Source organism: Squalius cephalus (assembly GCF_949319135.1).
Source record: "Squalius cephalus genome assembly, chromosome: 16".
Classification (NCBI taxonomy): Eukaryota; Metazoa; Chordata; class Actinopteri; order Cypriniformes; family Leuciscidae; genus Squalius; species Squalius cephalus.
Genome location: NC_137137.1, coordinates 6,670,156 through 6,697,114, shown reverse-complemented (window position 1 = coordinate 6,697,114; position 26,959 = coordinate 6,670,156). Strand labels below are relative to the sequence as shown.

The 26,959-nt window shown below is 37.2% G+C and overlaps 1 protein-coding gene across 3 annotated transcripts in view; it reads right to left on the bottom strand.

Annotated features, from left to right (window-relative positions):
• tjp2b (tight junction protein 2b (zona occludens 2)) overlaps positions 1-26,340 on the bottom strand; it is an 86,206-nt gene extending 59,866 nt beyond the window's left edge. The window contains exons 1-2 of one of the 3 annotated variants that reach the window (XM_079895951.1): positions 26,128-26,340; positions 11,310-11,442 (exon numbers count right to left, since the gene is read on the bottom strand). In XM_079895951.1, coding sequence (XP_079752077.1) covers positions 11,310-11,442; positions 26,128-26,234 — 240 coding nt within the window. In that variant the 5' untranslated portion in view covers positions 26,235-26,340. Of the gene's footprint in view, positions 1-3,650; positions 3,917-11,309; positions 11,443-26,127 lie in introns of those variants that run through there. The other 2 variants (XM_079895953.1, XM_079895952.1) reach the window with 2 other exon arrangements.
• Between the last annotated feature and the right edge of the window lie 619 nt (positions 26,341-26,959).

Below are 26,959 nucleotides of genomic sequence, written 5' to 3'. Positions count from 1 at the left end.
CCTGGAATTACAAAATGTTCATTGCATCCACAACACATGACTCATGTCAAATATGATAGAGCAGGACAGAGATGCACTTCCCAGAAATCTCTGTCATCAACTGGCGATTAGGCCAACGTCTGGAGAGCCTTAAGGATCTAATGAGTTTTCTCTGTGCACAGGGTCAGCAATCTTTAGGGTGTGGTACTGTTCAAAAAGAAAAGCAATGCACCAGAGGAAGCAAACTGCAAACTGCCCTCATCCTGTACATTCCCAGATCAGCTCAATCTTATTCCTTAAGGCCAGGGAGGAAATAACAACTTCTGGAAAATCGGAAGATTCCGTCTAACAAGTCAATCTGAAACAAAACAAGTAGGTATTTTTCTTTTAAACTACATTTTGATGAGAATACAGGAAACCACAATACATGAGAACTGATCTTGACATCACTTTGTGTGTCCTACTGAGATCAACCGATCACACAGCTTGCATGAACTGATAAATGTGCATGTATACAGGATGTGCACCCTGGCGAGGTGGAGCAAAGGCCCAAAATATCCAGCACAGGGGTTCAAACTCGTCCATGTAATTAAGAGACATTTTCCAGCCACAAACTACAAAGAAAAGATATTTTAAAGACAAAAAAACTAAAATCTAAAAAAAAAATAGGGTAGGGCCTCGCCTACTGTAGCAGCTCTTATCTGCATAAACCAAACAAGGTTTATTTTATTACAGAGAAACAATTGATACAATTGCTGTTTGCTACATACTCCTTTAAAGTAAGGTGGCAATTTGGGTGTCAAAACAGATTATTAACACATGCTAGCAGTTTAATTAGTTCAAACCTTTTAAGTGAATGTGAGAGACAGGTGGAAGCATTGTTGAGTCCAACCACTATGGCAGCGCAGCCTGTGCAGGAGGAATGTAAACCGAGCGCCCTTGTGCCTGGCACAGAGCGTTTGCAATAAACCAGCTGTGATAAGACACGCAATGGCGTGCAGAGACGCAACATAGCCTGAAAACCTCTTTCCGAACATTGCAACTACTTTCCGTGTTGTTTTTGTCCTCGTTGTATACGTGCACATCTATTATCAGAGGAAATTATGTCCTAATATGAATACACAAACAGAGATTCCTAATTAAAAGGTATGATTGGAGCGGAAAACCGAAGCCAAGCGACCTCGTGGGAGATTAAAGGCAACTGGCCAGAATTAAAAGCCTTCCCGTGGATTAGGCCGGATTCGAATATGGCAATCCACGTGTTTGGTCAGGGGGGCTCCATAGTGTGAACCACCACTAGATTGTGTCTGATTAGACTTGACAGTAAAATGCAAAAAACAATACAATAGGGAATTCTAATAGTAAAAACCATATCTAAACCGTTAGTTCACCCAACAGTGGGGATTCAGTTATCATTCACTCAACCTCATGTTATTCCAAACCTGTATGACTTTCTCTTTTTTTCAGGAATGACAGTGTTCATAGTGACCATGGCTGTTTAACTCCAAAAACAGACCAAAAACACCATCAAAAAATTATGAAAGTGGTTCATATTAGTCATGCACTATATTCTGAGTAGAAGTCATGATTTAGTGGCAAACAGGCAGAAATTTAAAGGGGTATTTTACAACTGGCAAAATGGGCTTTCAATAAAACTTGGCTACTTATACAGTAGATGAGTAGAAAGACAAAAAAAAAAAATAATAATTCCGAGCTACCTGACTAGAGAAAACAGAGAAAAAAGGCTGTTGTCTTCCCTTTTGACAGATAGGTAGGAAAACACCCATAATGCACTGGGAATGTTGCCATCCAAGGCCACTCCCAGTCTGCTGTGGATACACTTGACCAAATACCACCTTGCTTTAATAGGAAATACTTCTTAGCAAACTTTTAAGTCATGATGGTGTCGACTTGTATTGTTCTCTGGCGCAAGAATTCAAAGAGTAAATGTTCAGCGGGAGTATTCCTTTCAGTTTCCAGTGAAGGATCCAACACATTGTAGGCTGTGGCTAAAGGCTGCAAAGAAACATACTGAGAGAACGCCCCGACGGAAATTCTGAAAAACTCCTTGTTTGTTTTAGGCCTAACGGAGGGGAAAAACTGAAAGAAATTGTCGTTCTGGCTTTTGTATTCCACTGGGAAAAAAAACAGCATACACATTTGGAGCAACATGAGGGTGAGTGAATAATGACAGAATTTTCACTTTTAGAATAATTCACATGCATAAGAATATTAATATTGCATCTGTACAGATTTGGCAAACAAATGAGTCTTCAAACTTTAATTAAGTGAACTGAACTTGAATGCACTGAATGTTGCTCACAGAAGACTTTAAATCAGTTCTGTGAGTGTGAGTATAAGAAGATTGGCTCTTGAGAAGCCATAAGTCTGGGTGTGATTATAACAGCTCTTCTCATCCTAACATCAGAATCAGGCCTCTTCAATCCTGAATAATGAGGTCTGATAATCTGCAGCCCAAGCTGCTCTCCCGCTGGGCCAAACCAGACAGAAAACACCGAGCCAAATGAGGAGGCCATGGCGGGGTGAACGCAACACCTTCACACTGAGGCGACAAGATCAGCAGTCCGTTTGGATGAGGCAACAAGAGGCAACATAGGTTGAGTTGTAAAATATAGTGAGCTGCCCCTGCCTACTAGACTGCATTTTTGTGCATCATCACCTTGGCTGATTCAGAACTTGCCTATGGGTGCCCCAAAATGTATTCTATGCAGGCAGCTCACAGTAGGTAATGAGACACAGCCATAGTTTCACTCAAATCGAGTCAAGGTGACCTGGTCCCAGCAGCTCCAGGAATAGTTTCTGCATCACTAACAGTTTAATGAAGTTATATTCTGATGTAATAGTAGTTGAGCTGATATGAAATCCTAAATACTAGAGCTGATGCAAAGAGCGAGTTACTGGACAGAGTTCACTGCCAGTCAAAAGTTTGGACAGACTTGATGGAATGACAAAGTTAGATATTAAAAACTTTTTGATGCAAAAGTTTGAAAGAAATTAGTTTTGTAAATATAAACATTTAAAAAAAAAAAACTGAATCAAATGGGTATGTATTATTTCTTTTTTTTTTTTCTTTTTTTGGCTGTGCGATACATGTGACTGAGATAACTCTGCGTGTAATGTTTTTATGCTTATGTCAACAATCTATCCGAAGTCCTCACAAGAGACCAAACGACAAAGTGTCAAACTTCAGTCTTGACTTTTCAGGCCAAACACGTCAACACTTTCCGAAGCTCGAATCCAAAACGAAAGCACTACAACAATTCCCTGTTTTGTTTTTATGAAATGGTATTTAGACGTGGGCGTATGTAACCTAAACGACAAGCAAACAGCTAAATATAATTTCTGACCATTAGAATGATATATAGACGGCTGTAAAAGGACATTCTTTTGGATAAAGTTGACAGGAGCGTGCCGATACTCTAACGTCCACCCTGAGCAAAACTCAACAGGTGAAGTTCGCAGTACAGCATTCCATTGGCTGAAACCAATCTCCGTGAAACCACCTTATTATCAAAAACAAAATTAAAATACACTATCTCAGATCAAAACTCCTTATATTTTAAACGCATGTGTTTTTTTTCCCGAGTAAACATAAAACTATTTCTGAAAAACCATACATGACATTCCTCCAGCAGCGATTGGCTACTTACAACATTCTCGCTTTTATTCGGAAAAGCAACTCTTCCTCCACCTTTCACGGGCATCCTGATTTCTCTGCGTTCAAAAAAGTACTTCGGCGCTGGGGAAAAAAAAGGCGATTATTTTAGATTTGTTGTTGTCGTCAGCCTCTTGGATTCAGCATGGCTTTGAGCATGAGATCCTTACGAAATCGTTACTGGTGGAGCGATCAGAGTCTGAGTACGCGAAGGCAGACCCTGGGAAACATTTTTGCTCCGAGCGACTTTCAACCCAAGCCAACCTACTTCACGATTGTACCAACTACGGAAAAGGGGTGTGATGTGCTGGTGCGCCGCTTGTGTATAAGACCCGCGTTGTAATATTAAATACATATATGATATAAACTAAAGGCTTACAATTTATTTTAAAAAAATATTATTTTATTCTGTTATCTTCATTTAATCCTTCCTTTTTGCGCTTCTTAATTAAGCACCGTTCCCCGTTTATCAAATGGTCGCGCCCAGCGGGCAAACATTGATTTAACTGTTCCCTGAGAGAGTTCCATGATAACACACTACTAAACCATGTTTACTAGTGTCAAGGGGAGCTAACAACTTCTGATGTCACTAAAGGGAAGCTTTGCTTTGTGTTATAGTATATAAAGAAAGTATTTAATGTTAAACATAAACATGATTTATTACAGAAAATAAACACTTTATGGGAGGGGAGTTTTTTCTGGTCCTTATATGATACAGTAGGTAACCTATGTATTTTGAATCTAGACAGATATTGATGATGATAATTCAAATCCTGAGAAAAAAAATCTGAATAGAGGTGTAGGTCTACATAAACCTGAAACAAAATTTGCCTGAAAAAAAAAGATTATAAATCAAAACATTCCATAAATTAATTATAGCCTATATTTTATATATAAAAAATAGCCTACTGTTACTATTTAAGAATCTTGTAGAAGTGGACACATAAGTATATAAGTAAGATTTAATGCATTTGCAGACGCTGTAATCTGAAGTGACTTTAATTGCATTTTAGACTTTGGATGGATGGATAGAAATATTAAATACGTATATAATATAAACTATAGGCTTAAACTAGGAATAAGTGCCCCTGGATGGATGTATAGATGGATAAAAATGAGATGTTGAAAGTATATACTATTGACTTTCTTATATTCAACACCAACCGATTCTCTAAAAATAAAAAAAATAAAAAATAAAAACAGACCAGAGGAGAAAACAAATATTTTCAAAATTATAGTGTGATATTTTTTGGCCTATACTGTATGTCAACAGTCTCCTCAAAATATTCACTGGAACTCAAGGGACCAAATGACAAAGTGTCAAAACTGTAGTCCTCATTTTAAGACCAAACATGTCAACTCTCAAAGCCAGACTCCAAAGCAAAAGCACTGCAACAATTCTCTTAAGTCTTTTCATGAGATATTTTCATGAGGTATTTTGATCTAAATTTATCAGTTCAGATCTAAATTTAAAAATTACATTAGGACACTGACACATGCAGAAGCTGCTGGAATAACTAAAAACTAGTCTAATGAATTCTCAAGTGCTTAAAGCAACAGGACATAAAACAATAGAAACATTATTCACATTGTGTATTATCCTTTCCGAGGTACAATGACCTCACTGGTCAAACTCAGAACTGCTTATTGTCAACAGAAACACCCAGCAAGCGTGTTGTTTACTCATACATGAGCTCTGTCACAGACTTCTTTTGTCATCTCCCAGCATCCTCTCTTATGGATGATGTCACCACAAGGGGTGGAGCCCCAGCGTGGCTGAGTATCTGCATGAGTGATGTCATGAAGTGTGTTCAGTGAAGTAGATCACATTTCACATGCATTAGCATGAATCTTTTATACCGTAGTAGTGTGTGGTCAAACATGCGCTTCTCCCATCTGATCAGCAGTATTTGTTGTGGGTGTGTGCACATGTGATGGAGTGTGTTGTTGTGTTAAGTCATATGCTGGTGACTGACCTTGCTGTAATCATGACAGAGAGTTGCTGAACCAGTCTGGTTCAGTGACTGGCCTCTTTATCACAAGTGGCTTTACAGATTGCAGCTGTCTTGAGAAGTATTGGCTGCCAGGGCTGTGTGCCATTCAGAATTGAAAAGCTTTTCATTTACTTTCAAATGCTGAATTTGAACAGGAAACAGAATTGTAATTCAAATTTGAATTCGAGTAGAATGTAAGGCTAGTTTTTAAAGTGAACATGAAATCAATCTATTTATTTTAATAATGCATGCCATTCCAAAGGGAAAAAAGGTTTGCCATTACCATTTTACATCAAAGTCTAAATTGTGCTTTTTCTGAAATGACTTTTCTTGACTGCTGATTTCACATTGGCCACATGGAGCATTTGATAATGTTCACTAATAGCTCTCTTATGGTATATAATGCCCTTTTTTAATAATAAAAAAACTATTTGTAATAGATAAAATCAAGTCATTTTTCCTGTTGAATATCCTGGAAGAGGCTAAATGAGCAAAATGGCAATTTACGTTCACATTAATAAATTTCATTATGAATCACCCATAAATATTACACACAACATGTGAGGTACTTCCAGAAACATTAGATAATAAACCATTTTTGAAATGCATACCACATAATAAAATGTAAAACATTTCATTATTTGTAATAAATGAAATCCCAGGTTGCTTTAATTTACCTCAAAGTCTTATATTTATATTGATTATATACTGAAACATGATTATATTTTGAAGTACTTTTCCAAATGGACATAGAAGAACCATTTTGGGTTCCCTAAAGAACCATTCAGTGAACAGTTCTTAAAAGAACCAATTTAGCCTTAGTATGAAGAACATTTTATTAATCTAAAGAACCATTTTCTACTATAACGAACCTTTTGAGCAATGGAAAGGTTCTACGGAGGTTAAAGGTTCTTCACAGGACCATCGATACCAATTATGAACCTTTATTTTTAAGAGTGAAATGGCAACGTGTAAAAATGTTTTGATTGTTTTGTTAGAAATTTATATAATTTAAAAAATATGAATATTATGTCTGATCAGTGAGGGAAAAAAAGGTATTCTACATATCAGGGAATAATTAAAATTTTAATACAGTTCCAACTTGTGAATGAAAAGGCCACACAAACATTTAAGGAACAATCTCTCTATACCAGACTGCCTTGAAATATATTTTAAAACCCTGAGATGTGTGGAATAGAAACAAGAATGCAAATGTGCACAGGGACCTTTTGTGCCGCACAGGTGCTGCAAGTGTGAACTCAGCAGAGCACAAAAAGCCTGTTTCCATGGCCTGGATCGGGTCTGTCTGCTCTATCCCTCAGCACATCCACGTTAGGTGTGAGGAAAGGTGAGAAAAAAAACAAGGACCTGAATAAAATCCAGCATATGGACCTAATTAGCACCTTCAGAAAAGGCATGGAAGAAGAGCCACATAAAATTACATAAAAGCACTCTGGAGTGAAGAAGCAGCTCAGAATGAAGTCTAAAAAAAACATTGGGATCTAGTGAAACAGTGAAGCGTGGCCTAGCGGGCATGTTTTGATTCAGCTGTCTTGCACATACTAATCAGAAAAGATTAACAGGCTGTTGAGTTTATGAAGGGGAAGATGAAGTACAGTGTGGTGGCTTTGCAGTTATCGCTGGTTTCCTAAAGCCCTTAAAGGGGTCATGAACTGGCTTTTTAAAAATGTTTGTATTGTTGTCTGAGGTCAACTTATGCCGTTCGCTTGGTTTTTACAATCAAAAACATCAAAATGAATAAGTAATAGGCTATTTTCTACCCTGGTTTTGAGCCTAACTCCCTGTTTTTATGGGCGTGCCGCATTGAAGACTTGGAAGTAAACGCCCACTGCTATGATTGGATAACAGTTTTGCATATTATAATGAGTTTCATGTAATGCGCAAATCTGTGGGCGGGGCTAAACAGGCAGTGTTGAATCAACACTGCCTGTTTAGCCCCGCCCACAAGTAGGCGTTGATCTTCTTCTGCGGAGGCGGTGTTTGACACCCTTTAACGTCATAGATCCCCACTTTGAAAAACCTGTCGTTTGCTGTGCCTGGTGTCAATAAAAGCTTTTATTTGACTAACAAGGAAGTTTTCAGTTCTGAAACTTACATGATATTCTTAGAGTATGATGACCTCTTATATGTCAAAAGCTCAAGGAAAATTTGATTTCTCAGTTCATCACCCCTTCAATTCATTTTAATCAGAAAGTGGGCAGGTTTTTTGAAACAATCAATAAATTTGACCATGGAAGTAAGTATCAAAGGGGAGGAGAAGCTGCTCACAGAAGTGCCAGTGGGTGGAGCTTGATGTCCAGCTCCTCCTCTCTGGGTGTAATGGGTGGAACTTGGAGGTCCAGTCACACCCTAACTCTAACCCTAACTAGGTTATACGCTTTATTATCTCCACAGAGACGTCATTTGGCTCTGCAATGAGCACCACTTGAAAAGATGTCAGAGCCAACTCAAAAATGTATTCAAAATAAACTTAAAAGACAAAATTCGAATCAGTTTACATACTAATGTTCATAACCCAGATTGATATAACGCAAAAACATTTTTGTGGTAGCCCAGGATAGTTTTGATACCACACGAATGGCGAGCAGGCTGACTGCATAAATGCCCCTATGATTAGTAAATTGTCCAATCAGAATGCATATGCAAATGATGCAACATCATTGCTCCTTAAAGTCACCATGAAATCAATTCTTGTTTTGTTTTTTAAAGAACATTGCAGTATTTATTATAAAGGATTTATCTGTGCACATCATCGTTTTTTTTTTTTCTTTTTCTTTTTCTTTTTTAATTCATGTGCCCTCGTAACCTCAAAATCTTAAAATCAAAATAACTGATGATGGGAGGCTGGGACAAGCTGTCACTCACATGAGACCTACCAATAGCAAACCATCCAATCAATTCTTGATGGACAAAATCAATTCCCGCCCTACATTTCTTCTTGTTGCAGAAGCAACAATAGGGAAAAAAGACTAGCACAGCTTTCGTTTTATGCCGATTTTGAAAAGGCATTATAAATTTTAAAATAGCCTATCCTCTGAATATCACACATCATTACAGGTCAAAGTTCAGTAATAATATTTAATCTGGCACAACACTGGCTGGACTCTTAAACTCAAAGCTTAAGACTGGTATTGCTGCTGAAATATGCATTGACAAAGTATGAAGTGTGTGCCCTCTAGATTACGGCGCCTGAAGCTACGCTTGAATGAATAATACATTTCAAAAGTGTGAGGCCAGCTCGACAAGGACAGAAATAACCAAGATGAATGAATGAATAAATAAATAAGTCCACATAAAGTACATCCATATAAGTCAATGTCCAGTTCCTGCCAGAGAACATATCAGCTAAACACAACAAATCTGACATGGTCTAAACATCATCATTTTAAGCACACTTTAGATTTATGTACAGTATATGAAGCTGTCTTAACTTAAGGTTACCATCATTTTGAATGGAAGTAAAGCTGAATGTTCCTGAGTTGTTGGTGTAATACCATTTTCAAACACAAGAGGGACACTTTTCACATGACTGACTAGATTTCATGCAGTTGATTAGAAGGTGATGTGTAACTGCACAAAACATGTAGCTTTTCAGACTGACATGGAAAGGGATTTACAGAGTTTAGATGAGATTTAAAAACATTTACACAAAGAAAAAAAAATCAATCAAAATCATATTATACCGTAGATGAGTTATTCCTGTTATATGCAGTATCTCCATAACCTAAAAAAAGATATGCTTGTGCTGTAATTTAAGAAATTACAATATTTCTTAAGAAGTTATTTGGAATTCACATAAAATAAAATAAAACTAATAAGATTTCCATCTTTAAAACTGAGTATATATATACACACACACTGTATATAGTTTTATATATTAAATCAGAGCACTCTCTGAAAAGGAGTGATCTTATTAGCAAACAGCGTAACGACACTTCTTTTTATGTATGGGATAATAAACAGCTTTCTGAAGTTCAGACCCCCTGTGCACCTGCCTATGACGACAACACTTGGTAGTTCACACACAGCTAGACTAAGGCATAGCCTCCGTGGCTGGATAGGAAGCAATGGACAGACTCCTTTATGTTTCTCGCTCTGGGTCAGGGCAGCTCCCAAATGCCAGCTTTAGTGAAAAGTCTAAATCAGCAGACGTATTAAAAGGCCAAACCAGCTATTGCGTCCAGGCTGAGATGATACAGGTCACATCTGTACTATTATGTCAGCTTCAGTGGTTCAAGTTGTTCTAACATTCATGATGCATGACCTTTTTAAATGCATTATGTATGGCAATAAATGTTGTTGCGGCCTATTGATGTAACGGGAGGAATAAGAGATAAAATATGAACAGGCTGAGGGTGAGGCCTGTAGTGACCTAATTTACCATGTAAAATAATTTACAGTCTGAAGTGTGTAATGTTTTTTATATTTAAATATTTTGACCTGTTCATTCTTAATATTACCCGCAAAATGATGTATGAGACTCGCAGCATTATTTGAGCCTTAAATAGACATTCTCAAATGACAATTTAATTTGAAAAAACTTACGTATATCATCACATTAAAATACTTAAAATACTAAAATACTTTAACAACTAAGAAATATTCACCTTTAATATATAAAACAATTAGAATATAATAGCCATCAACCTTATCAGCATAAATAAAAAAATTACCCAAATGTCCTTTCATGCCTTTTTAATCTGTGCAAAGGAATTAAGCCGAATTATGCTAATATCTATAGAGCAGTAAAATAATAAAGACACCCAAGAAAGATGTACAACACAAACAACTACATTACACCTATGTCTGGACATATAAATGAACATAAAGGGTCTATTATTTTAAGCTACACGTTCTAAGTCAATTTGCCAGATGTATTAAACCATCAAACCCTTCCTGACTCCGCTTTCTGAATAGAGATTGAGTAAAATGTCACATAAAGGACACAAAGGTAGATTGTGTTGAATGCTTATTGAAGGCTTACACGCAAGTCAGCAGGACTTCAGATGACCTATATATAGCATTCTATGGATAAAAACGAAGAAGATATATCTACTAAATACACAGAGAAAACTTGCTGTGAAATGATGTGGTTTTAAAAAATGAGGTGTTTCTGCAACGCCTCTGATTCTGTGACCCAAATGTGGACCCAGCGGCCCTGGTGTTCGTCATGTAAGGCCTGTGACGCAACAAACGGAAATGCTTCTGGGTGAAAAACAATTGATCTGAAACAATAGCATGATGAATATGTCTAAGATGGAAGAATGTGAAAAGAATAAAAAAGCTTTTGGGTCAGATTTTTTTTTTAAGTTCCTTGCATTTTTGCAATAAAAATGTGATCCAATGTGCAGTGTAGAAACAAATTCCATAACTAATAACATAATTTACATACAGAAGTCTTCAGGCACAGTAACCTAACAGCATGTTTAATTCTGAGAGAAGGGCACAGAACCAGAGTGAAGGTGGATATGGTTATGAAATTCAATTTTGGCGCAAGAAACATTGACTGATATTATAAGTAGAGTCCAGGGAAACATAATGCTATGAGAGGGTAGAGTGTAGTCTTAAATGAAAAGATATCAGGTGACATGATTAGATGAAAAGAAAGAAGAAAGAAAATGAATAGAAACATGAAATACCTGCCACAGCTGTGTTAAACTGCGTACAGAGGCGCGGCGTAACTCTGCGAGGTACATGTATTGTGGTTCGCTGGTCCAGTAATTGTTCTCTCTGGAGTAGCTGGAGGGGAACAACTCTGAGGCGTACTGGTCCCTATAATAGAACATGCAGATTAGCACATGCTAGCTAAAGCCTAACCTGGAGGATGACTATCAATTCAGTTTATTTAAGATAGTTAGGGATAGTTCAATTTGAAATTAAATTTTGGTATGTTTTAGCTTACCTCAAGGGCATCCAAGATGTAGGTGTCTTTGTTTCCGCAATAGTTTCAATTTTGATATTTTTAGGTCACAAACCGTTCTTGTCTGTCAGTCGTATAATGCAGGTCTATGGTCACTATCTGAAAGAACATGCACAGAGAAGTCCAAATTAAACAATTCCCCATCGTGAGTACACATTGATGGCCTAAGACACGAAATGAACGGTTTGTGTGAGAAAACGAACAGTATTTATATCGTTTTTACCTCTTGTACACTTTCCGGCGCTTGCGCAGACTAAGCCAGAACGCGCGCACACGTCACACACCAGGAAGCGCGCGCGCCCTCAGATCACTTGGACGTGGTTGTGTAGAGGTAAAAACGATATAAATACTGTTCGTTTTCTCACACAAACCGCTCGTTTCGTGTCTTAGGCCATCAATGTGTACTTACGATGGGGAATTGTTTAATTTGGACTTCTCTGTGCATGCTCTTTGAGACCGTGACCATAGACCTGCATTATACGACTGACAGACAAGAACAGTTTGTGACCTAAAAATATCAAAATTGAAACTATTGCGGAAACATAGACACCTACATCTTGGATGCCCTTGAGGTAAGCTAAAATATACCAACATTTAATTTCAAAGTGAACTATTCCTTTAAGATCATTGATTGACTGGAGATTGCAAATGTAGCCGTCATGCAAAAAACAACAACAAAAAACAGTGATGTTAAAAGAATAGCCGGGAAATTATCAATAGACAGACAGATAAGACAGATAGTTTTTTGAAGGACAGTGTCTCTTTCCAAAGCTCATTTAATCTCCCACACACAGCGTGGTGGCGGTCCAGGATGTGATGTATGTGGGCATCGCTGTCCTCATTAGTAAAACCACAGAAGTCAGTCCATCAATCTAGAGGCAAACGAGCCGCTGATTCCAGACAGACTCATTTGACATCGGACCCCCACAGCTAACCTGGGTGGTCAGGCATACATAAACACACATACACAAGTACTGGACGCTGCGACACACGTACACAATCAAAGACTTCGGACTGACACCCCTGATGTCAAAAGTCACAGAAATACCCTAAACAGCGTGTAAAGAGAGGTTCGATGAAGTCCAGCAACAGTCACACTCTGGGCTTCAGGCAGCCGGTCTGAGACGCAGGCGACCGTCGCCACAAGCTGTGCAGACGCACACAGAGCCTGGTCTACTGTAATAGGAGGTGACAGCAAGAGCGGAGATACGGGCTGGAGCTGCCCCACTGCGAGGGGTGTAGGGGGCTGGTTAGCGGTGCTAGCAGTCACACAGTCTGTCTCTTATAAAGGAAGAAAGGCAGGAGGACACAACAGCCCACAACACAAACTGTCATCCCAAAAGAGACAGAAGGAGTGGCAACAAGGTTAGGAGTCTTCACACCACAGAAGACTTTTCATATGTGCGTCTTGCTTTTTTATTAGTGGCAAATGCTAATGCTGATATTTAAAGAGCAGAGATGTGCGTAGATAATAAAATGGTCAATTGATATCTTTGTGATGGTCTATCACATTAACATGACGCACTAACACTCGAGTACCACAGTGTCATAATCCTTTTGGTCATCATTTTCAATAGTGCTTTTTACAATACATATTGTTTCAAAGCAGCTTTACAGAAAATGAGTGTATCATTGTGCAGTATGTCTAATGTATTATCATTTCAAACAAACATGATAGTTGCATAAATACATTGCAAATCACTTGGTTTGATATTTTGTTATTTAATGCAATGAAATTCATGTTGCTTTTTGAGTCAACACACACATACACACGTTGGTTTTACGTGTTTAAGTGGGACATTCCATGATTTTTAAACTGTACAAACTGTATATTCTCTCCCCTAACCCTAAACCTCCTAACCATAACCCTCACAGAGTGTTATGTTACAGATTAAAATACAGAAATGCGTACCGGCCAACTTCTAGCACTAGGTACCTGAACAGATCTCGTTGGGCCACAAATTCACATTTATAGGGCACAAAGATGAGGTGAGTACATACTCAAACACAGAGATCATGCAATCATAAATCATCAGATAATCTCAGCGCTGAGCAGATACACAGATACACTCATACATTTTCATAAGAGGATTTACCAAGGACAAAACTTAACCCTTATTTGACCTCTTGTCAGAGATGGAAGACAGTAAAGGACAGTTATAGTGTGTGTGTGTGTGTGTGTGTGTGTGTGACATAAATAGACACACAGACGGTGGCAGATCCTTCAACCTCAGTGTGTACAAAAATCCATCCCAGAACTCTTGAATTCTGAGAGTGATGTGTGTATTTTTGTATTCCCGGATGCCAGCAGAGCTGTGTGTGAGAGGGGATTTTGAGTTGGCAATGTCACGGCCAGACATCAATCTCGAACTGACAGCGGAGATCAGACTCTGATGTGACACCCCCCTATTCAACTGACCCGCAGGGCTCACCCGAGCCTCATCTGCTCTGACTCATGAAAACAGCCGCAAACACACACACACACACAAGCAAGACTACATTCTCAAACAGACGGTGGGGCAGACAGCCATAGTATGATAGAAAAACACCTCCAAGGTCCTGATTCAATAATCCTAGCACTGAAGCGCAGTGCTGATGATAGTGTTGTGGCACTGTGCCACTATGATGAAAAACATAATGTCAGTGATGCTTCAAGCTTCATATAACATGACTAAATGATAATATTCTGTTGAGTGATACACACGTTTACGAGTGCATGATAACAGCAAAACCACAGTTTCTACCAACAAGAACTGCTATCGGCAATTTAATCCATGACTTGCAGCTATTTTATAACTGCAACTTTAAATCTCAAATGTGACTTTTTTTTCTATGAACTTATTTTGATGTTTTATTAGTTACTGAAGCAGAAACAGGCTTCCATAGATTATACAGTTGATTTGATGTATTACACACAAAATGGCAAAATAGTCTCAAAAAAGTTTGCAAGGTATATTTAAATAATAGAAAGACACTACACACATTCATGCTGATTAAGTCAGTATTTTCTTTACAGCGCATAATAACCCAACTCTGTGCTGCAATTATTTGATATATGTATGTCATATATATGCAATTATATATTATTTTTATCCTTGTTAATATTTTATTGTGGTATGAACTATTTTAGATAGTCCTACCCATAAACAGCACTTAAAAACAGTAAACTGTGCTTGTAAAAAATAAGCGGCAAACTGTACTAGAAAAGTCCAATAAGCATTCAAAAGTTTTGGCTTGGTAATATTTTTAATGTTTTTGAAAGAAGTCTCTTATTCTCACCAAGGTTGCATTTATTTGATCAAAAACACAGTAATATTGTGAAATATTATTACTATTCAAAATAACTGTTTTATGTTTTAATATATTTTAAAATATAATTTAATCCTGTGATCAAAGCTGAATTTTCAGCATCATTACTCCAGTCTTCAGTGTCACATGATCCTTCATAAATTATTCTCATATGCTAATCTGGTAATCAAGAAACATATTATTATCAGTGTTGTACTGCTTAATATTTTTGTGGAAACAATTTTTCCAGGATTCTTTCTACTAAAGGTTCAAAAGAACAGCATTTATTTGACATATAATTTTTTTTTTACATAATAAAAGTCTTTACTGTCACTGATCAATTTAATGCATCCTTGCTGAATAAAAGTATTAATGCATTTTTTTAAAAATCATACTGACCCCGAACATTGAATGGTAGTGCATGCTTTCAAAAGACACACAGACTTCTCCGAAACTCTCTATAGACATGAAGATGCTTCAGATAATACACAGCGGGGTGCAGAAATCAATGTAAGAGGACAGATGTCAGCATAACTTTGCTGTCTATTTGAATTTTAAACCCTGTTTGTTAACGCATGAGCAGACCCACAGACTAAAGGGATTTAAATGCCAGGCCTGTCAAAATAATACAAGCTTCCCACTTTTTTCCCCTTGAAGCCCAGCGCAGTAATTGACAAGAAAGCCTCCGCATGCTTTTCAGGGATGGTTAGAGTCGTACTGTCATGCAGATCTTTGCACGAATGTTAAGTTTGGGTTAAGTAAGATAAAAAATAAATAAATAAATAGAAATTCATATTTTATTCAACAGGGATGCATTAAATGTTAGAGTAAAAACATTTATTATGTTATAAAATATTTCAATTTCAAATAAATGTTCTTTTAAAATGTCTATTTATCAAAGAATCCTCAAAAAGCATCACATTTTCCACAAAAATATTAAGCAAATATTATCAACATTGATACTAATAATTAATAATGGAGCACCAATAATAACTGATGATAAATGAACACTAAATCAGCATATTAGAATGACTGGAGTAATGATGCTGAAAACTCAGCTTTGCCATCACAGGGATAAATTAAAAACAGGAATTAAATTGAAAACAGTTATTTTAAAATGTAAAAATATTTCACAATATTAATGTTTTTACTATATTTTTGAACAAATAAATTCAGCTTTGTTGAGCAGAAGAGACTTCTTTCAAAAACTTTTGACCGCCAGTGTACGTGTGACGTTAAGAAAGTGCCAGCCCTTGCAAAACAAGAGGGAAAACGAATTTCTCAGGTGATACCATAAGGGCACGTATTTGTCCTTGAAATATACGTCCAATGTGCAAAGTACAGTGACCTGCTGAGAAAGCCAATCGTCTTCCGCCGGCACCGCAGTGCACCTGGGCAGTGGTTCACAGCCAAATGCCAGTCATGAATATCGGTGCCAACTCCAGCCAGACTCCCCTGTGTCATTCCTCAAAGCAACTTGCCAACATTTCCAGCAATGTTTGCACAGAGAGAGCCATTTGATTGACAGGGGGGAGGACTCAAGTACTGCAAATAGTCTGCACAAATCACTCATTTCATTTGCGAGACAGTGAAAATGATATATCATTCCTCGTTCGTGCCTTCTGACGTGAGAAAGTGTTGTGTCATCTCCACGTGTTTCCGCCAAGGTCTGACCCATACAGTTATTATGTAATGACGGCCTGCAGTGTTCTCAGTACAGCGGTTCAGAAAAGAGTAATTATGGGTATTGTGTCCATGCTGCCTGCTCTGTCCCGTTCCCTCCACCATCTGTCTGTGGTTAATTACCTCTCCTTTCTCTGTGATCAGAACGAGAGCAGTGGGGGTGTTGAGAGAGCTGGAAAACAAGAGGAAAGATGCCAAGGGAGAATCCGATTTACTAAACTGATGTTGTGCCGGATAAACAAACTATTGAGTATCAGTTGTGGTGCGAATCCAGCTGCTTGCAGCATCTCTTTACTTACAATGTAGTATAAAGTGTCTAATAAATGCTTGATTCATTAACAAAATGATCTTTTGAGTCAATTTTTTTTAATTGTAATTTTCAATTCATGAATTTCATGAATTTGCAGAATCACTGAATCAAGAATCTTTTTCGACATGTCTGTCTCACTGTGATTTGGGTTAACCGCACATCATCTCATTCAAACAACTCTTTCAGAGTCTGTGGGGCGAGCTGATGGGAAGAGCAGTTGAAGTAAAGTGACTGATGGGGCAAAAAAGAAAAGAAATTTATAGGTAGAATTTTCTAAATTTGAAGAGATAAAACATACTGAAAATATGATTGATAATTGATTGCTGTTCTTTTTCACATGTGTGTTCATGGTTTGTGGAAAAGACCATATTTTAATAATGATTATTATTTAATAATTAATAATAACATATTGATACACTGGATTAATCATATTCAGCATGGTAATTTTCATATATATATATATATATATACAGTGCAATGCATAAGTTAATACACCCATGCTAAAGTTGACTAAAAAGAGGAATAAAAAATCATATTTTGGAAATTGAACTTAATGCCTTAATTTTAAAAATTAGGAAAAATCCAACCTTTTAGGACACCAATTTTCTTTGTGAATGAATAATGTATCGTAAATAAATAAATGTTCTTCCTTAAAATACATGGTGCATAAGTGTGTACACCCCTATGTTAAATTCCCATAGAGGCAGGCAGATTTTTATTTTTTAAGTATTTTTTTTTTATTAATTTTTAGGATACTATGCATCCTGATAAAGTTCCCTTGGCCTTTGGAATTAAAATAGCCCCACATCATCACATAGCCTTCACCATACCTAGAGATTGGCATGGAGTACTTTCCATAAGATCATCTCTCAATGCAAATCAAACTAGCTTTTAGGCTAACTGAAATAAAACCATGCCAATCTCTAGGTATGGTGAATGCTATGATGTGGGGCTATTTTAATTCCAAAGGCCAAGGGAACTTTATCAGGATGCATAGTATCCTAAAAATTAATAAAAAAAAAATACTTAAAAATAAAAATCTGCCTGCCTCTATGGGAATTTAACATAGGGGTGTACACACTTATGCACCATGTATTTTAAGGAAGAACATTTATTTATTTACGATACATTATTCATTCACAAAGAAAATTGGTGTCCTAAAAGGTTGGATTTTTCCTAATTTTTTAAATTAAGGCATTAAGTTCAATTTCCAAAATATGATTTTTTATTCCTCTTTTTAGTCAACTAGCATGGGTGTATTAACTTATGCATTGCACTGTATATATATATTATATTATATTATATTATATTATATTATATTATATTATATTATATTATATTATATATATATATATATATATATATATATACATATATATATATACATATATATACATATATATATATAATATATATATTATACTATATATATATATATATAATATTATATATATATATATTAGGGCTGTCAAAAGATTAATCACGATTAATCGCATCCAAAATAAAAGTTTGTTTTTAATAATATATGTGTGTGTACTGTGTATAATTAAATTTGTATATATAAATACACACACATGCATGTATATATTTAAGAAAAATGTGTTATTTATATATAAAAAATATATATATTTATATATAATTTAAACTATATAAATATATATACAGTATATGTATGCAAATATTTCTTAAATATATACATGCATGTGTGTGTATTTATATATACAAAATAATTATACACAGTACACACACATATATTATGTAAACACAAACTTTTATTTTGGATGCGATTAATCGCGATTCATCTTTTGACAGCCCTAATATATATATATTATATTTACATATAAATATAAAAAATATGATTAATGTAATAATAAGTATATCAGTGTAGAAAACCCCAAGATTAGAGAACACAAATGTCAATTATGTATTTATTAGATTTATATGTATTTTCTATTTATTTTATTTTATTATTAAAACATGCAAAAATTTAAAAATGCTGGATTAATAAAATAGTTTGAAAAAAGATGAGTTGACTTACTAATAAACACAAGTGTCATAACTGATTATCATGTCTACATCAGCAAATCCGTAGAACATTTGATTTTAAAATTACACAAGGATTCCTTCTCCTGACAGACATCTGACTGAATCACATTTATAACAGTACAGGGGATCTCCAGAAGAGGGAAGGACGGAGGAAAGACGGAAGGCTCGGGAAGGATTAAAGGAAAGAAAAAGTTGAAGAGAGGGAGCAGAGGAGGTCATGGGAAAAGAGATAATGACCCTCTCATGTTAACCCTTATCTGTGTTTCACGGGTCACATGTTGGCCCTTTTTTACCAGCTAGTTTTTAAAAACAGTAGAACAGTAAAACAGAAAGAGAGATTTGCTATATCTCAGAGGACAGGGTTTAGCTGGTTAGCTTCAGCCATTAGCCCCTGCTGGTAGATTTCATTATTACACTCTCAAGAGCATCTTTCTCCTAGAGTAGTGCATTCTGACAAAACACAAATAATCATTTTCATAATAATACATTGCAAATATGTAATTAAAAAATATTTTATTAGATTATTGACTATGTTGTCCTGACAAAATGCCAGATTCAAAAAGGATTAGATTATAGAAATATTTTCCCTAGTATGCAGGGTGCATACTTCCAGAACTGCATATGCTAGCCGAGCAACCACCTTTAAAATGAATGTGAATGATAATAGATCGATTTCTCTGGTTGTTATTATAACAGCTGGAAGGAAGAGCCTGCAGTCAGCAGGGTTCATGGGTCAGACGCTGTTCGCTGCATCACAGAGCTGCTCGGCGGGAAGACACTGACGCACTTAAATCTCTTTAATCTTTCCATTAAATACAGCAGAATGTCACATCCCCACATGAATCTATTAAACATGACCACCCTGCACAAGTAATGTGACATAATTCTGGAAACGGCAAATTACTTCCCAGCAATAAGATTAATCGAGTATATCAATATGAAAAACACGTTATTAAATAATAGTCAGCAGAGCACAGGAGAACACATTAATGTGACTCATCATGTGACTCAGTATGTGTTCATTCTTATAAAAGTGTCCAACCTTTACATGTGCCCTTTATATACAAAGGTTAAAGGGCATTGTGTGAATGTCATAGTACAGGCTGTTAATGAGAAAAAAAACCACATTAAATATGTGAGTATATATAATTAATCATTTACAATGATTTTTACATGACAGTAATGAGAATTTTTATTTATTTTTTTGCTATCAGCAATTTATTTCAAGGTGAAAATGGCAAATGATTTCCAAAATCTTGCTTGAAACGAACCGCGACCTCATTGTGCACTTCACTCTATTTAACATTCATTATAATGACATCCATTATTTACGAGCTCATCAAAATTTAAGTAACGAAAACATGTTTAAGCATGTCTGTTCCAAATGGGTTCGCTTTACTGAACACTGACTGCTCGCGGAACCACAGTGACCTGACACATATTGACGCCTGCGGACAAGCTCTGCATCCTAAAAACGGGACACATGATTGCCGTCCTGCGGGCTTCAAACATTTCAGCCTTGAGAAAAACGTCAGCGAATATCAGCCATCCCGTTCAACACGGACATGCTATTGCTAATTATTTTCAGTTCTTAGAGATTTAAAGCAGATTAACTAATGTAAAAAAAAAATCAACATTAATGTCATTTCACAGGGTCATTCGGGATCGATGCAAAGTCTTTTTGGCTCTCGGTTCATTTGCATTTTGCAGATGTTGCAATCTTTTCCAAAGAACAGTCTATTTTGGTGAACCAATACACCTGTGGGACTCTAAATGTCCTTGAACTAACATTTTCAATAAGCTTTAAGGCATTTTGACGCATGGAAAATACAACATCTCAAACAGGACAACATCCCAAAATTGCGCAGTTCTTGTCATCTAATTTTACCCAGATTTGACAACAATAAGAAAACAGCAAGAACAGTCTACCACCATTTCATTTGATCACTATGGCATTTCATAAAGGTCATTTACAAAAACAAAACAAAAAAAACAAGAATTTTCTTTCAAAATATGCCACTTTCAATCATATATCCTTGAATATGTTGGGGAGAGATGGGTAGGAATGGGCTTGGTGCTCCATTATGCAGAATAGCAGCTTTCTCAAGACAGAACAATCTATTGGACCTCTGGGAATAAACAGCGTTGGATGAGTTAAGCTGGCCTGCTGCATCACGGTCATAGATCTACACATCCAAATTGATCAATCAATATGGAAGCATTAATCTGGCGAAGTGATGTCGTAAAACACGTCCAGGACAGACTGATTAGAAAAAGACATATGTCCTCCCACTCACCTTAAGCTGGGAGATTCACAGCGGTTGGGATGGGAGGGAAAATGCCTCCACTTAAACCCACGCACAAACATGTATTAGACGTAATAGAAGCAACATTGTTTAAACAGAATTACTGGTGACACAGTTATGCTGTGCTATTAAATTATTGACTCTAATTACAGCCTATTAAAGCAGAGTAAAAGTGCCAGGAAAGTAGGCTAGCAGTATGATGTGAAAACATCAATTTTGCTCTGTATTTAATTTTGAATGACAGTTTTGCAGATCTAGATCTTGTACGTAGGACTCCAAAGCAAATAAAAGTACATGAATGTCTGTCACTGGGTGGTCAGCGTGGATTTATCGCTTGTCAACACTTGCTGTTTTCTCCTTCAAGGTCACAAAGACACATTGACTTGTGAAAGAGGCACCAAACATATTATTCCCATGATCCTCAGCACTTCTGAGCCGACACCACACACCAGATATAGCAGCTGTCAATTATGAACAGACATGCAATGTCCCCAAGGCCATTGAAAATTTAAAAGAACAGAAATGAAAACATTAAAATATACATACATTCAGGTTTGGCGTCAATGATGAAACATGCCGGATCAAGTGATGTATCTAAATTCAAACCTATACTTATTGATGCAAGAAATTTAAATGTGAATGTGAATGAGATTTGAACCACGTTTTGCCATTCGTTGCTACAAAAAATGTTTTTTAGAAGAGAAAGATGGTAAATGATAAATGTGCACGTCTAAGTTAGTTTTGCCAACTTTCTAGAGTACAATAGCATATAGAAAACCTCAAAGCTAATAGACTTGAACTAAAAGCCATGCAACTGATTTTTATGGGGTCTTTAAATGTCGTGAAAATTCACAATGAAAAAAAACGTAATGGTCCTAAAAATGGCAAGACATATCAGAAAATATAGTATATATAATAATAACATTTTATATTACAAAATATGTATTTTATAGGCATATTTCGCCAAAGAAATATGAAATTATCTGGTGTAAGCTATTTATTTCTAGGGCAAAGCACCAAATGATTTGACAAAACTAGACAAACCTATATCCAGAAGATTTGAACTACAGCATTAAGTCACATGGACTACTTTTATCATACTTTTTTTACACTTTTTCAGATCTCGGCAGCCCCAGTCCCAATTCGCTTTCGTTATATGGACATGAGCAGCGTCAGCATTTAGCTAAACTTCTCATACAGGTTTGAAACAGCATGAGGATGAGTATATGATGCCAGAATTGTCATATTGTGGGCGAACTATGCCTTTATGCACCTTGGTGAGCATAACACAACACATCCTACTGAATAAACTCCATCTAAAGCTGTCAGTCTGGTTTCTGGCATGACAGAAGTGTCATCAAGACGTCCGCCTCAGAGTTATTTGTCATAAGTCTAGAGGTTTCTCTCTCTGTCTCTTTATCTTCCCACTCTCGGTGGCCACATGTTGTGACAGCGAGCTGCCGCCGCTCAACACATCAAAACACCCCTGCTTGCCAAGAAAACACTCATACAAAAATGATTCCAAAACAACCAGGTTCCTTCGAGTCAACAGAAAACTAAAGCAGCGCATTACAAAGAGAAAGACAAAGTGTTAAAGAAGTTAAGTTCCTCTCCTGCTCTCCTGAGGAGAGCAGAGGGATCCTTCTACCTTTCCCTCCGTCCAACAGAAGCAGATGTTGCTGGAGGTGCTGAGGATATCCGTAATGAAGCCTGAAATTCCCACACGCATGGTGACGGCTCAAGAGGGACAGATAGATGGACAGAATTAAAGAGTTGAAGCTGAGAGAAGAAGGGAGTAGAGGTTTGGGTCCCTGGATGTTGTCAGTGCGAAGAGTGAGGCAAGAGTGGGAGAGATGAGGAGAAAGAGAAAGAGAGAGAAAGAGAGAGAGATAGTGTTTCCTCCACTCCCTAGCGCAGGACTTGTGCGCTCCATACACTCACACACACACACACACAACAGGTGCAGCCCCGAACCGGCCAGCCAATGGCAATTGTCCTCCTCGTACACACGCGCACACACACACACACAAGCAGGGTCCTGAGCCTTGATTCTAGCTGACATGCCCCTCTCACACACATAAACATGCATCCAATAACACAGTCAGTCCTCTGCGCGCTGTAGGGAGTCTCTGTGTAAATCTTCCTCAGCATGTGGATGTGACAGAGGATTTAGAACACACGCAACATTTCTTTTTACAAACACACTCTTACAAACAAAGTTGTAAAAAATATGAAAGGCAACCGAGTGCCGATAATTCAACGGTTATTTATTTATATGTTTTTTACATTTAAAAAATGTAATAGAAAATAAAGTCAATGGGGTCGTTCAAATGATCTTATTTTATATTCTAAATTAAGCAAGAAAGTCATTCAGGTTTGGAACAACATAATGGTGAATAAATGATTTAAATTTTACGGTGAACTATTCATTAAAGGGGGGGTGAAATGCTCATTTTCACTCAATCTCCTGTTAATCTTGAGTACCTATAGAGTAATATTGCATCCTTCATATCTCCAAAAAGTATTTTGTTTTATTACATTTTTAACAGAAAGATAGGCTGTACCGAGTCTTTCCGGAAAAAACCGAGCGGCTGGGGGCGGGCCCTGTGGGCGAAGCTTAGCTGTGCTAACGCGCCAAGCTAGTGACAACACACAGAGACATTTGTTCAACAAACAGTTTTACTCACCATCCGGTTCCAACGCACGACCGCGAATTTTTATCATTGTGACTGCTCGATCCTTAAGCATTAGACGATCTGCAAATCCGTAGATCTGGGCTTTGTTTATAAAACAATCATCGTCGAAATGCAGGGAACAACAGTCTTACACAACTCCGTTTATGCTCAGGAAAACAAACTCCATCCACGGGTTCCTTAACGCTGGGTTCTTTGGGAATCTGTGCAGGGTTGTCTTGCCCTGGCAACCAAAAACACACTTCTTTGGTGACATTGACTTCCCAAAAGCTGGGCAGGGCGCTTTGATGGCGAACTGCTTTCACTCTCTTGCTCCTATTTATTTACAGTCTATGTCTTGCTCTAGTCTACGAGTGCGCGCGCGGCCGCGATCTTACCGGAGAAGTGCCCTTAGGACCCATATAAGGAAATTCCGCCCTATCTTACGTAAGACAGAGCCATACTCGAAAAAAAAAAAAATACTCCTTCAAACGTACAACTTAGTTTTTGAAACTTTGTCCATGTTTAGCATGGGAATCCAACTCTTTACCAGTGTAAAAAACTCAGTATGCATGAAATAGCATTTCACCCCCCCTTTAATAAGTCTCTTATGCCCACCAAGACTCATTTATTTCAGATCAAAGATATAAAAAAACAGTAAAGGCCCGTTTACAAAGAACGCATTTTTCCATTCCACTGCGCTACTTTTCCATTGTTTTTCAATGTAAGTTCGACGGACGTCATTAACCGTTGTGGTCGCGTTTCACAAATGACACAGCATCCTAAAAACGCAGCACTTAAGTTAAAATAAGTTTAACTTTTAAAAAAACATGATTCTAGACCCCAATACTGTTTTCTATTTGAATACATTTTCAAATGTAATTTATTCCAAAGTTGAATTTTCAGCATCATTACTCTACTCTTCAGTGTCACATGATCCTTCAGAAATCATTCTAATATGCTGCTTTGCTGCTCAAGAAACATTTCTTATTATTATCAATCAGGAAAAAGATTACAAAAGATTTCTGTCACTTTTGATTAATTTAATAAATCTTCGCTGACTAAAAGTATCTAAAATCTTACTGACCCCAAACTTTGAATAGTGATCTGCAGTGACAAAGAAACTAAAAGTCATTAATTTCTCATGAGAGGTAGCAAAATCAGTAAACACAAGCGTTAGTGATGAAAAAAAAAAAAAAAAGAGTTTAACTTTAAGCAATTGCTGAGTGATGTTATGCGATGACCAATAGAAATGAAGGTCAGATGGTCCATATTCTGTCAATTGATTCCTTGTCAAAATAGAATGATATCTTGTTTTTAGGTTCTCACCCTTTTAAGCTTTACCTTGATTTTAGCATTTTATTTTAAATTAGAGAAATTATTTTAATAATGTATTAATTTAAATACGTTCAAATCATCCTGTCGTCCACTTGAAAGTTTGCTATGGCCCTCAGTGGGCCCCGACCCCTGGTTGAAAACCACTGGTTTCGACTTCAGGAGTGGCCGAGTCATATCTAGACTAGATTATTATAGAGACTTGGTGGACTATTGTGACTATTGAGACAATAAACAACCGCACAGAAGGATACTACAAAAAAATTGCCTTAACAACCACATTGCAACACACTGGCTCCAACTCACAATATTTTAATGTTAAGAATCATTCAGATTTTCTGAACCGCTCTGAGAACGCTTTCCATTTTCACTCCCGGGACGCAGCGTGGGTAAACTTTTCAAACATCAAAGCTTTGAAGCAAGAAATTAATATTAACAAAAATAAAATCAGCCCATTCACTCTTAAAACTAAAGGTTCTTTATTGGCGCCGATAGTTCAATGAAGAACCGTTGACGCCCACTGAACCTTTCCATTGCACAAAATATTCTTTATAGTGGAAAAGGGATTTTAGATCATTAAAATGTCCTTCACACAAAAGACAAAAATGGTTTTCTAAGGCATGTATATGGTCTTATACTTCATTACTACATTGTTCATTCCAAATGAAATACAGCAGCCCATTAGGTCACAGAATTCCATCTCATATTAAACCAACAGCGCTCTGGTGGGCAAACTATGGTTCATTATCATGATCAATGCTATAAATAGAAACCAAAAATAACAACATCAGCACTTCTGTGAGGCGTGACTCTCGGCATCAAGCCATCTTTTATTTTCCTTAGCGCTCACCTGCCCACTAAACACACAAACAGACTAACACAAACATACACACTTACTCGCAAGATTTCCAGAGTCTTCGAGGGGGAGGAAGGAATTCTCGTTTGTTGAGCGGCACGATGCCAACAGCCGCCTGCATGACTGTGAAAAACTTCTTGTACTTCATCTCGGAGATGTGGCTCAGTCACCAATGCCAAAACACTCAACCTGGATGGATGTTTGTGTGGTCACAGGAAAAAAACCCCACCATGACACGCTCCTCTACATTTGTGGCTCTGCACCGACCTTGTCCATACATGTCTTTTGTCTTTAAAAAAGGAAAAAGACATTAATTTGGAGATTTGTGTGGCTGTTATCCTTACATAATTCAGAGAAGACCTTTATAACATTAGACAAATGAAAACGGACTAGAGGGATAATTGTGTTACTAAGCCCAGGGAGATAATACAGATTCTCCATTCTCTTTAATCCGTAACTGCGGCTCAAAAAGCCCTTACGTGAGTTTAACAATGACCCCGCAAGACAACACACCCCCTCTCTCCTTGTTCCCACTCTTCTCCCATTCAAATGAACAGCTATGGGCAGGGCGAATAGGGATGGACATGGTTACAAGCGTGGTTATGAGCTCAACCAGGCCTAGTTAAACCCAAATGAGTGTACGCGCATGTACGCACAGCCTCGGCCACGTGTAACACAAAGTAAAAAAACGTAGGATGAGTAATCACTTGTCAGGGTTGTAGGCACTGAGCCAGCGTGAGCTTTGGAAATGAAATTACTCGATGGCAGTCTGTGTGGACGGATTATGTACGCGTTGGTTACAAGCACAAAGTGGGATTTCGCTGTCAAAGAGCTCGAGGTGAGACGGGGGGAAAATTCCATGAATTAATTCTA